This window comes from Amblyomma maculatum, chromosome 7 (assembly GCF_055883805.1).
Source record: "Amblyomma maculatum isolate TAMU_Amacu chromosome 7, ASM5588380v1, whole genome shotgun sequence".
Taxonomy (NCBI): Eukaryota; Metazoa; Arthropoda; class Arachnida; order Ixodida; family Ixodidae; genus Amblyomma; species Amblyomma maculatum.
Window position 1 is genome coordinate 64,101,427 of NC_139350.1, and position 12,837 is coordinate 64,114,263.

At 44.6% G+C, this 12,837-nt stretch overlaps 1 protein-coding gene across 2 annotated transcripts in view; it reads left to right on the top strand.

Moving 5' to 3' along the window:
• Nucleotides 1-12,837, top strand: part of LOC146183558 (mitochondrial amidoxime-reducing component 1-like) — a 65,575-nt gene that overhangs the window by 50,445 nt on the left and 2,293 nt on the right. For both annotated transcript variants that reach the window (XM_084609144.1, XM_084609145.1), the window contains exons 5-7: nucleotides 1,380-1,526; nucleotides 1,591-1,652; nucleotides 11,287-11,358. In XM_084609144.1, the coding sequence (XP_084465270.1) occupies nucleotides 1,380-1,526; nucleotides 1,591-1,652; nucleotides 11,287-11,358 (281 nt within the window). The remainder of the gene's footprint in view (nucleotides 1-1,379; nucleotides 1,527-1,590; nucleotides 1,653-11,286; nucleotides 11,359-12,837) is intronic.

The following is a 12,837-nucleotide window of genomic DNA, read 5'->3' on the forward strand; positions in this document are numbered from 1 at the left end:
AATACACGTGAAGTCAACAGCCTTCTGCTGTACAAGGCTTCTAGACAAAGGCAACTTGTTCGCCCTCTTGTCAAGCAATCACTGGAATACGGCCTTGTCAACGTCTTAATAAACCGGCGTTGCCAGAGTCCTGCGTTGCAGGCTTGCAGCGTTCTGAAGTGCCACCATGATGCTGTTTTTGAATATCAGGATTGTAGAAAGTGAGCTGCATGGGATGCCAAACTTCTCTGCAATATCAGACTTTTTTCTGCCTTACGCAGCTTCGACGATGACTGCAGACTTCTCCTGAAGAGTCAAAACCTTGCGCTTCTTAACTGATGGCAGCACCTTTTCAACGGGCTCAAAAAACACAAACGTCAGCAAGGCGGGATCAATCACAGTATGCATGTGATGGACGGCAACAGTGGAGCGGCGGCATGGGTAGTGTTTGCTGCTGGTGGTGGTGTCACATGATGGAAGTGTCATGTGCCTGTGCTGTTGCCAACAGATAGTCTGCCAAGGCGGCATTTTCAGCGAAAAAAAAAAGTAGCTATCATTTCACCAACAGAATGTAAACAGCGATGGCTGCACCTATGCTTGTTGGATAAGTGCGCTGCTGCAATTCCAGTACTTCTATGTTTCCAATTGGCTCATGGGCCGAAAAATTTTGCAGGTCACTTCCTCAAATTTTTATTAATGCGGGACTTTTTTAAGCTTTGCTTTGAGAGGAGGCAAATGCTGTGAGTTCTGTGGGCATTCGCCAGAGCCGCCAGATTTATTCGTTGCCTCGAGAACTTGTTCTTGAGGGCTTTCGTTATTTATGGGTTCGACTGTATAATGAACATCCAACCTTGGTTATAATGAAGATATGCATCTTTGTTGTATCTGTGGTCAACTAACGCTTGATGACTATGTTCGACAATGTCGAACTCAATTTTTTTGCGGCGGTAGGTAAGCCTCACTTTGAACCACACTAAATTCGTTCTTCATATGGGACTATGTGCTCGTGATAAGTGCAGATCCCGTGAGGGAAGCTCACTTTAGACGTGGTGCCAAAACTGCTTCCAGACTGCCCAGAATGTATTTCTTCAGCTACACCGCGGAGCCCTCCACTACAGCGTCTCATAGCTCGAGTCGCTTTGGGACGTTAAACCCCACAAAACCAAACCGAAACTTCATGGCCCATGGTGCTTTTAGACGTTAGCCACCATAATGTTATAGCATACATCCTAAAGCAACGCTTGTTCTCATTTGCTTCCAACTCAGCACAATTCTATTTCTCAGAATGTGGGTGCTGTAGGAGTAATGTTTTGTAAAAAGAGCTTCAGTTCTGATATGTGGCTCTCATTCTGTTTGATGAACTAACGTGCGGTTTGCACTTTGCCTTTTTCTGCTTCCAGGTAGCCTTCCAGGATAGGTCATCATTTCAAGTGCTGTCAAAGGCATCCCTCGATGAGCTAGTGTCCAAGTTACCGCCAGGAAGTGACATCAGGCGACGCAACTTCCGGCCCACTCTCTTTGTTGAAGGCTGTGAGCCTCATTCGGAGGTAAGCAGACCAGTATGGCTTGAACGTGCTACAGCATAACAGGTTGCTTACCTTCTGTTTACAGGACCACTGGATGCGGTACAGAATTGCAGATGCTGAGATGGCCTTTTTGGAACGCACGAGGAGGTAATGTCTTTAGCTTGAACAGTGAGCCCACTATGGGCTTTGCCGTGCAAACAGTGGGCTGCACACAACCCAAGAATACAACTTGAGAGCGATTCTCTATTCTCTGAGGGAAAGTAAACGGCATGCCTTTACAATAAGCAGTATATTTCTGGCCACACAACAGCCAAAAGCAATGCTCCTGCACTGTGCCATGAAAGGCAGAACGTGGATGTTTAACTGTACAACAGCCAAAAGCAATGCTTCTGCACTGTGCCATGAAAGGCAGAATGTGGGTGTTTAACTGTATGATTAGTCCATCTTGTCATTTAACACAAAATCAGTGATAGAAGTGTTAAACAGTTTGTGTAGTCATTGACTGTGGCATCCTGAAGGTCAGTTAATGCCATTGGCTGTACAGCATCTTTTAAAGGGAATCTGTTTTTTTTTTTTTTTTTTTGTTTTTTTTTTTTTTGTTTTAGTTGCAGCTGACTTATAGTAAAGAGCTCTTCACATTGGGTTCTGCAAAGCCCTTGGGGTTCTTTAATGTGTTTTATGGGCTCCTTGAGCAGCTAAATCTGCATTTCACAGCATCAACCTTGCTGTTGCCACTTTACTTTCACTCTCACTGTGGAGCTAGTAATTGTTGTGTTCGGCCATTTTTTTTTACGGGCAGTGCATCTCTATGAGTGTTACACAGGTAGAAATGGAAGCAGAGACACATGGGCTTCTGAGAACTTATTGAAGGCTGTTGGGATTATATGAGCTTATAAAAGATTCAGAGCACCTGAAGAAAGGAAATGAATTCAGATGGCAGAACATAATGGGTTTTTCACTGTGTAATATGTGAAAAGAACAGCTGAGGCTGAAAAGTTTGCAACATTACGCAGTGGACACTTGGTCAAAGTTTGTTTGAATGGAAGTTGTACTCTGATTGGAATTTTGCAATTAAAGTCGACGACCGATTTTTTTAAGACTTGCTAGGGAGCAAATAATCAGGCTGTCTGAAAAATTAACATTTATAGAAAAATCACTTTACATAAACTTTTGATAATAATTATAGTGGAGGAGGGGGTCAGCAGTTTAGTGCCCTTTCTGATGTTTGACTGCCTAGCTATGCAACCTTTTATACAGACAGGTGGCAACCGGTGTTTGATGGCTGTACTGCCGTGCACATGTCACAGACAAATGCCCTTGATTACTCTAGTCGGAGTCCAGATGTGAAAGAACCTACCACTGCGGTTTCGCTGAACCGCCACATTTTTAGGATGCTTCACTTGTATAATCCTCATGCTCCATACTGTGAAACATCCTGAGAAAGCGGCAAGGCCAGCAGTGAAAGAGAAACCACTGCTAATGCATTTCACTGTGAAAACAGCTGCGAAGGCACTCACAATTTTGGAGCAATTGTTTGACATTTCTGACAGTGGGCAAAGTAAACTACAGTAAACCATCGTTAACACGAACTCGCACATCTCGAAAAATCTGTCGAGTCGAAAATTTTTCACGCCGCGCCTTCACCTCTCATAGGTGCTATGTATTAGCTCCCGAAGCGTTTTTCGGGCTTAATGCGGATATCTCGAAATTTTGACCAGAAGAACCGAAGGCAACCGTCATTACTGAAAGGTGATAGGGGCTTCGAGCGAGTGTTTTGTACCTATACTAAGTGCCGAACGTGGTCACGTTCGAAGAGCGAATACAAAATTCCCGTGGATGCAGCCGTTTTTCACCTTGGGAGCAGTCACGTGAGTGTCGCTCGCGCGCGGGGGCTGATGAGTTTTATTGGGCAGTTTGTTCAGCCAGTTCAGCAAGGTTCGGTCAGTTGCCCTTCGCACGTGCAGAGCAGCAAAAGCGATTTAGTGATTGTGTGGTTCTGTTTCGTCGCGCTATGTGCACGAAGCGTTGATTGATTTTTGTTGTGTATGTGGTGTCTGCAATGCTTCTCCGCAACAAAGTTGAATGCAGCGGCGGCGACCAACGGCTTATGCAATGCGTTCAGCAGCTCGAGGACGCTTTTGTCAGCTGGATGCCAACGCAAAGCAGGCAAAGCATTATCCAGTTCTGCCTTCTAAAATAATAAAATTCGGTTTTTCCTGAGAATTCTTTTGAGTTTATTACAAAAGCTTTATTATGGCAGCCCTCGTTTATTATGGCAGCCCTCGACCCGTCAACGGGCGCGACAGGCCGAGGGCTGCCAAAGCATTTTTGCTCGTCGCTGTCGCGCTCAGGTTCTAGGTTTTTGGAAAATTTCGAGTCTCACCCAGAAGCAGCTCGCGAGGTAGCCAATTGCAGAAGGCTTTTACTCAATTTCCGTCCTGACTTTTTTTTTTTTTTTTTGCGAGCGAAGTTTGTTTTTCTAGTCCGGTTTGAACGAAAAACCTGCAGACGCCCACTTCGTCTTATCCGTGCATATATGGGCACATCGAGACAATTCATTAAAAGTTTGGTATGGTAGTAAAGGAAAATAAAAAGGCTAGTGTGGCTAGATATTGTTAATTTCCGAAAGGAGCAAGAGAAAGTCACTGCTTGCAATGCAAGTATGCATCTGTAGCAGCACACCACTACGCTGTGACCTTATTTTTTTTTTTAACTCAATGCGTAAAAGATTTCATCAGTGTTATTGTATTTCAAGCGGTGTAGTGTTAGAAATGGGATGTAGCATAACTGTACTCTCCGTGACTGAACGACGATGGGGCGGTAACAAAGCAACGATGAAAATGTGCCTCTTTCGCAGAGTCCCGTGTAGCTCCGTGCGATGTGCACCAGCGGCAATGACAAGTGCTGGCGGTGGCGGTGCGCAACGAATCGCCAGGGGCTGTTGCCAGAAATTTTCAGCATTTTGCTTAACTCGAAACTCCACTTATCTCGAAATGTTTTCCGGATTTTACAACTTCGAGTTAACGAAGAAACTACGAAGAGTTGTTGGTGCATGGTTTTCTTGTCAAATATATAGACATTAACATTCCATGTGTTCATTAGGCTTTTGGCAGTTTTTTAGGGCCATTCAATAATTAGACCATTTTTTCATGGTTCCTTGATGGCTCAATTAATGAGTATTTTTGGTATTCGGGAAGGCCCCAGCATAGATGAGTTCTGCACACTTTGACTAGTAGTTTAGCAAAACGTTGAATTGGGCAAATTGGTAGATGTTTATAATGTAAAACAGCTCAGATTGCAAAGGACAAGAAAAGAAGGGACACAGGACAAGTGCCGTAAGGTGGCAACTTCCTGCAGTCTGCCGTGATAGCCAGCATTACTGTGAAGCACTGCTTCTCAGCGCCTATCGTTTTGATGAGCACACTGCGGGCTCCTCTTTCATTGACCATCTGGCTCATCGGCACGTTGGAAGTTGTTGGGTGTCTGATCGGCGTTGCCGATTTGCGAGACAAGAAATTCTTGGTTCCGCCACAGGCCTATCACAAACTTGTGAAAGTCTGCTACCTTCTCTTCGTAGCAAGGAGGCAGTCGCTGACAAAGTGATGTGCGCCTCCTCAAGCAGTCTGTTGCGCCGCATGAAGCGTGTTGTCCACCCATTACTCCCTTTGAAAGCGATGGTTGCGATACCCTGCTTCCTGGCTGTGGCTTGCGCTTGTGCCCTAATCATTTCATGTGAAACGACACAGCCTTCCTTTCGCACAGGTCCAGGACACATTTTAGGACATCTTCCACACCAGGAATTTTTCCCCGTCTTTGGTTCCCTAAAGGCACGCCGCTCCCGATTTCTTAGCGTGCAGCTTGTCGAGCTGCTTCCACCAGTAACGCACGCATACTTTGTGTATTCCAAAATGCCTACCGGCTGCACGATTCCCATGCTTAATTGCATACTCCACATCCTGTAACTTGAAGCCGGTCATTTAACTGACATTGCGGCCCATCGCCCACAGCAAAACGCAATTACACAGAAGGCACAAAAAAATGAGCAAGTCGGAGCAACTTACAACATTTTCGTTTTGCGGTAATGGCTGCCAGAAAAAGTACGGCTAGGACTATGCCACAGACAGTGGCATAGTCCTGTGGCATGTTTTGATTGGCTGTCTCTGCATGCTCCCGCTGCCGTGCTGGCGCCACCGGTTGGCACTGGCTCCTGAACGTTTCGTATTGTTGGAAGCGGCCAGGAGCATTGAGGGGGGGGGGGGATGAATTATAGAAAAAGAGTGCTAGGGCGAGGAGGCGCCACACGACTGCTGCATCTGTTGCCATGCGAACAGGTGGATCGAGTTAAGTGGGAAAGCTGTTCACAGGACTACAATGGATGAATATTGGGAGTGCGTTTATTACGCGGGAGAAAAAAAAATGCAAATTTTGACGAATAAAGTTGGGGGTGCGTTCATTATGCGAGTGTGTTCATTACACGAGTAAATATGGTATTTCTTGCACATCTAATAGGCACTTTTCTAGCTTGAATTTAAATTTATTTGATAATTCATAATGTTCTACTATAAATAATATATGGTGGTTTGCCTATTGGCTAGTTTGTGGTGAATGCGAATGAAGTCTGAAAAATCGAGCAGTCAGTTGCAGTGTGTCCAAAATTTTAGGCGCTGTTATGTATTAATTCATAATGTTCTACTATACATAATATATGGTGGTTTGCCGATTGGCTACAGTTTTGTGAAGAATGCGAATGAGGTCTGAATAATTGAGCAGTCAAAAATTCTAGGCGCTGTTATGCATTAATTTCATGGAGCTTGTCATCGTACAGCGATAAGTCCAAATAATGACGCATGTCCAAAACATCAGGGTCCGAATTTTCAGTCTGCGAGTGTAGCATGAATGAAGCAAACATATTATATGAGCCTTGCATAGATCACAAACCTAGGCAGCAGATATTTAATGTTGTAATTGTAGTTGGTGAGCATTTTGTAGAGCAGCGATTTTCGTAATGAAGGTAGTTTCAAGAAGTTATGATAACCTATTGTATGATATGATTCAGATTGATTATATTCAAGTTGTGAGCTGCCTGAGACAAGTTAGCTGCAATTATGGGATGGAGGGTTTATTTATTTCAAAGATGGGCCCAACCGGGGTGGCGCAGTGGTTAGGGTACTTGGCTACTGTTCCCAAGGATGCGGGATCGAATCCAGACCTCGGCGGCCACTTTTCTATGGAGGCGAAAAGCAAGGCGCCCGTGTGCTGTGCGATGTCAGTGCATGTTAAAGAACCCCAGGTGGTCGAAATTTCCGAAGTCCTCCACTATGGCATCTCTCATAGCATAAGAAGCTTTGGGGATGTTAAACCCCAAAAACCAACCAACCTGTTTCAAAGATGGATACGTGCATGATGGAAGGGCAGTATTCACAGTAATCCTGGCTGAGCCTGTTCTTCCTATTGAGATGAAAAAAAAGAATGGTGAATAGGAAGTGAGCAGTACGGTGGACAGTGTTGATGTGTGCATGTATTTACCATTGTTAATGTCAAGTTGCATACCTTATGTATTGCACCAGCTTTTGATATTGTTGAGGTTCAATTTAAGAGCATTTGTTTGATTTGTGCAGGCTATTTTCCCTTAAAAAAGCAATTGCTAGGAAATGGGTTAATGATCAAAGATAGCGAACTAAACTGCTACTGGGGCAAGTTGGTTTAGCATCCTCATTCCTGTATACTACTTTGTGGTTAGAAGATGACAGAACAAGGATGGCCCTTCTGAACAGATGCTCATTTTGCACATGCTAGTTCAAGTAGCTTGTCATTCTTCTTCCATATTTTGTCTTTTAACCACAATGCAGCTGGACAAATGAAGATCAAAAATATAAAGGGAAGTAAGCAATTGATGTGTGTTAAGAAGGCAAGAGCCCATGTACTGCACTTTTAAGGTACTTGGGAATAAACAATAGCTTTCTGAGGGTTCAAGTAAGCACACACATTATTTTCCAGAACGAAAATTTAATTAAAAAAGTCGCTTATTTTGCTCTGCCTCACACTGCTATGCAGGAGCTTCACGACTCTGGCTTCGCAGTTAGATAAGCTTTGCATACTTCGTCGTTGTGGTTGCCGAGGAAAGTGCGAATAACATCAAAAGCACCAAGCAAATCACGCGAGTTTACTTGCTTTCCTTGTGCTTTGCTTTCACCATCCTTGTCGCTCTCCTCATTTCGTTCGCGCACACTGTCGATGATAGCGCTGTCACTGAATTTTTCAAACGCGATCAAGTCTGCATCCGCATACAAAAGTCATCCAGTTGAACAGCGTCTGGCACCATTGCATCGACACTGCAAAGCGCGTCCTATGCTTCAATTAGTGGCTGCAGATCGTCACCGCTTGCAGGAACACTCGCTTCCAATTCTGCCAAGGCGTGCTGACCAGCTGCGAAACCGGCGTGTCTGAAGCAATTCTGGACAAGGGTGGCCGAAGTAGCAGTCCACGCTGTGGCAAGCACCTCCAGCATCATAAAAAGATCAGTTTTTGTCGGTCGCTTCATTTCGATGTTTAGCAGCATTTGCCGGATGAGTCTCCCGCTGTACGCAGATTTGAAACTCTTAATAACCCCTTGGTCAAAAGGTTGGATAATGAACGTGTAGTTCGAAGAAAAAAAATCAGGCTGATGCTCGTCAGGACAACATCTATGTGGTGGGCACTGCAGTTATCCAAAAAAAAGCAGATGGATCTGCCCTGCTTTTGTATATCCGCACCAAAGGCTTCCAGCCAGCTCGAGAATATTGCGTGCGTCATCCAAGCTTTCTGGTTAGCAGTGTACTCGACCAGAAGCCTTCGGTTACCTTTACAGCACCGTGGTGTCTTGCTCTGGCTGATCACAAGGAGGGGATGCTTGTCGCATCTGTTCATGTTTGAGCAAAAAAGTATTGTCACCCGTTTTTTGCTCAGCTTGCATCCATGGCATTTTGTCCCTTCAGGTTGAGCATTTTTAATGGTAACATTTCATAAAAAAAGCCAGTTTCATCCGCATTATAAATTTCAGAGAGCTTGTATTCGTCCATTATTCTTTCATAGCTTTATTTCATCCAGGACGGGGGAGTCTGTGAGTGCCCACTCACAGACTCCCCCTCTTATTTGTCCATTTTTTTTTCATAGCTTTCCTGCATCCAGGACAAGGCTGCTTCAGCCTCGATGCTGACAGACTCCACCGACAACACCTTGGCAACAATGCAATGCCACACTTTAAATCGGCTTAGCCATCCGATGCTCGCCTTATGTCGTGCCCCAGAATGCACGCGGTCAGTCGCCTTGTGCTGCAGAAGGCTTCCAGACGAAGGCATCTTGTCGAGGAACCACTGATATACAGCTTTGTCGACCTCTTCATAGACCGGCATTGCCATCGTCTTGTTCTGCACGCGCGCGCCGTTCTGAAGGGCCGCCAGGATGCTGTTCTTGGCTTTCAGAATCGTAGAAAGTGAGCTGCACGGGATACTGAATTCCTCCGCAATGTCATACTTCTTTCTGCCTTATGCAGCTTCGGCGATGATTGCAGACTTTTCTTGCAGCGTCAAAAACTTCTGCTTGTTGACAGGAGGTGGCATGTTTCTGACAGGCCAAAAGAAGAAACACTGGACACACGCGAGTAACGAGCGAAATAGGCGTGCACGAGGCGAATGGCGAGATGACATGATCGGCGTGGCAGTGAAAAGAAAAAGAAGGGTTCGTTGCTCTGGCAGCAGTGTCGTCAAAAAACGTCATGTGCATGCGTATTTGCCAACAGACAGGCTAGCAAACACTCGCTTTCACTGCAAAAAACAAAAAAATCTCGTTGCTATCATCATCATTACCGAACCAACAGAAAGTAAACAGCAATGGCCGCGCCGGTGCTTGACAAAAATGAACGGGCCTAACTTGTCGGATGAGTGTGCTGCTGCAGTTTTGCCATTTCTCTGTTCCCAACTGGCTGACATGCTGAAAAAATGTTGCAGATCACTACCTCAAACTTTTGTTAATGCAGGACTGCTTTTTAAAAACTTTGTTGTTGAGGGGGGGAAAATGCATTGAACTGTATGAAAGTTCGCCGGGTCCGCAAGAATTTTTCGTTGCCGCGAGAATTTCCTTCTTGACAGCTTTCGTTATTGAGGGGTTTGACTGTATTAGGTGGAGCGTATACTCATTTTTAGAAAGAAAAGTTCGTCTGGTAAGGGTGTTCTAGACAAGGTTCATCATCATCATCAGCCTGACTATAGCCACTGCAGGGCGGAGGCCTCTCCCATATTCCTCCAATTAACCCTCTCCTATGCTAGCTGCATCCACTTGACCCCTGTGAACTTCTTAACCTCATCCGCCCACCTAACTTTCTGCTGCCCCCTGCTACGCTTTCCTTCCCTTGGAATCCAGTTTGTTACCCTGAGCAACCATCGGTTATCCTTTCTTCGCGCTACATGTCCTGCCCATGCCCATTTCTTGATTTCCACTAGAACCTAGACCTTCACTAAACCTGGATAAGGTTAGGCTGTGCTTAATTTGTGTATTTTTAATCAATGCCATAATTTATGAGGTGCTTTTGAGAAGTCCAATAAAATGAAGCCATTCAATAAGTGAGTGGCATGCCATGTGCAGCCTTTCAGGTCTTTAATAATAATAATTTGCTGGAAGTCAAAGGAGGAAATAAAGCTTTGTTAGGACAAGGGCATGCCCACTATTCTCGCTGCTAAGTTAGTGCTATCTAGTAAGCTGCTCTGAATATTGCAAAAACAGCCAAACAATGGCTGTTTTCTGTCAGGAGCCCCAAGAAGATATGACCAGTTGCTTTATCAACTGCATGTGGTGCAGGCGATAATGAAAAAACACATATTTGCAATAAATAGCCTCACACATAAAGAAACCACAAGCAGTCGTTATGTATGAAAAATTAGTTGTAGAGGACCTTCAGTATCTGCTCATCAGTTTATAAAGTTTGAAGTGAGGGATTACTCATAAGTGTCCACCCAAACTGAGCCGTACGGCTACAAAGCAGGTTAATGCGGTTCTCACAGAAACTTCACAGTTGATGAAAAAGTCTTCCTTCTGAAGCGTTCAAACCAGGGACTACCACCTACCCGGGACAGTCTGACATTTCTAGCAGATCAGGTGGATGGTATCGCAAGAGCCGATTTGCCATGAACTCGAAGTGGGAATGGTGTTGTTTCAAAATTCAGGTGAATCCATAGATGTGCAGTAGGTTTGAAACACGGATGTAATTACATGCTTAACAGTAATTGAAGCAAAGGCTTTGGCGATGCTGCCCACAAACGCAGCCGAAGCCTATCGTCATGCTTGCAGAATTCAGCATTTTCACCAAACACCAAGCTAAGGGTCTCGGAACTTAGTGATAGCACTTGCTTCACATGAAGCAGAACAGCCAAGCACACAATGCTCTCTCAAGCAGCATAACCGATGCACATGCTCATTCCCTGTCACGATTTTTGCTCTCGTTCTGTTTGGTGCCACTGCACCAGGATATGGCGCTCGCGCAGTATTAACAGTCCTAGAGGGCTGTACTATGACCTGTCAGATACTACAAGCAAACACTGTGCAGTACTTGCAGCTTTGTGTACAGCTTAGATTTCAGTATGGTGCCGGTGTCTAAGTGAGAAAAACTGCATTGTCATCCTAGGATCTCTTTTTCAATTTCGTGCTGCAGAGGCTTCTGTAGGGAGGCTTTTCCTATTTGCTGCTTCATTCAATTTTCATGATTATTGTTTTACTAAAATCACATTTCTCAACTTTAATCCATTATTAGATGCGTCATGACAACAGTCGACCAGGACACTGGCATCAGGTCTGAAAAGGAGCCACTTGTGACTCTGCGAACGTAAGTGCAAGAGGGGTGCAAGTGCTGCTCCAATTGCTTCATTCTGCTCCAAACCGCTTTCCCTGCTCCATCCTGCTTCAGAATGCAATATTGCTCCAAACTGGCTATTTTGACGTTCTGCCATCAAATTTAGCAGAACACGGGAACAATGTCATTGCACCAGTGGCAAAGATATAAAGCATCTTGCACTGGGCCTAATACGAATGAAATTTTTGCAAGTGAAAGAAGCATGGAGCATAATAAATATTTGTTCGCAAGTAAATTTAGTGTGAGCCACAGGCGATTGGTGATAATTGCGAAAAAAAATGCACTATCCATGTAACGTAGCATCCCCTCTCAGCCTTTTGAATCGCCGGTGGAGACAAGCAAAGCAGGTAGCGCAAGAGTTATTCTAATGATTTTGCTGCGAAAACAAGCAGGTACTTCATCATCGAGCCTCTTTGTCAGTGACAAGCTTGCTAGGCCTACGACAGACAAAACCATACTTGAAGCGTTTTGGGTTGGTACACCAAAGCTGTGAATCACTAGGCAGCTTCTCAAGATTGTTTGTTGGAAAGGCGTACAGAATTTATTGCCAAAGTATTAAAAATGAGCCCCAGCATTGCTCAAGCAAAGAATGAACTATTGGCAGGAGGCAGTGAAGTAAAAAAGCTGTAGAATTGAAAGGCTTCCTCTCAAAGCCATCTTTCTCTATCCCAAAGCTGTTCCAAAATGCCCGAGCCTGCTTTCACCCCTGTAGACTTTCATCATATCTACAAATGGACAAGACGATTGAAGTGCTGCAGTCGTCTGCGGTCCCACGGTAGGTAAAAAGCAGGGGAGCAGCACTGGCACTAAGCCTGAGGCTTATTGTGGCCTGAAGGCGCCTTTTTTGCAGACAAAATATCCATGTGCTCAGGAACTTGTCAGCTGAGGCATAGGATCAAAAGGGATCATGTAATACCCCATATCTGGGGGCTTTGAGGTATATTTTAAATAAATAGTAGATATGCTCAAGATAGGGAGCAGAAATGCGATGCCCATTAATGTGAACTCCAAATTAGTATCGCTGCTAGAGTGCATCGAAGTGATAGACTCGACATTTGAATGTATCGAGTCAAAATAGGTAAACGCATTAGGTGAGACTAGATGTTCAGTTATAAAGCGCACCAGCAAGCGTTACGTTTGCTGGTAGTCTTTTCCAAGTTTTTGCTGAGGTTGGCCTGTGTTATATATCTTTACGTGCTTTGGCCGTTTGTCTTGTCAGAGATGAGTGGGAAGTCGGAAAGGCACTGAACTTGCATAAAAAGGAATCAGATTGGAGATTTTGTATTTCAGAAAAACAAAACTGCAATTATCAAAGGTGTTTGACCTTAGAGACGTGCTCCAAAACTCTTGTTTTGTTGCTTCAAAACTGCTCCAAAATGCTTGAGCCTGCTTTCACCCCTGATAAAGTGCTTTATTCGCAGTGTTTGTAACGCAAGTGTCATTCTACTACAG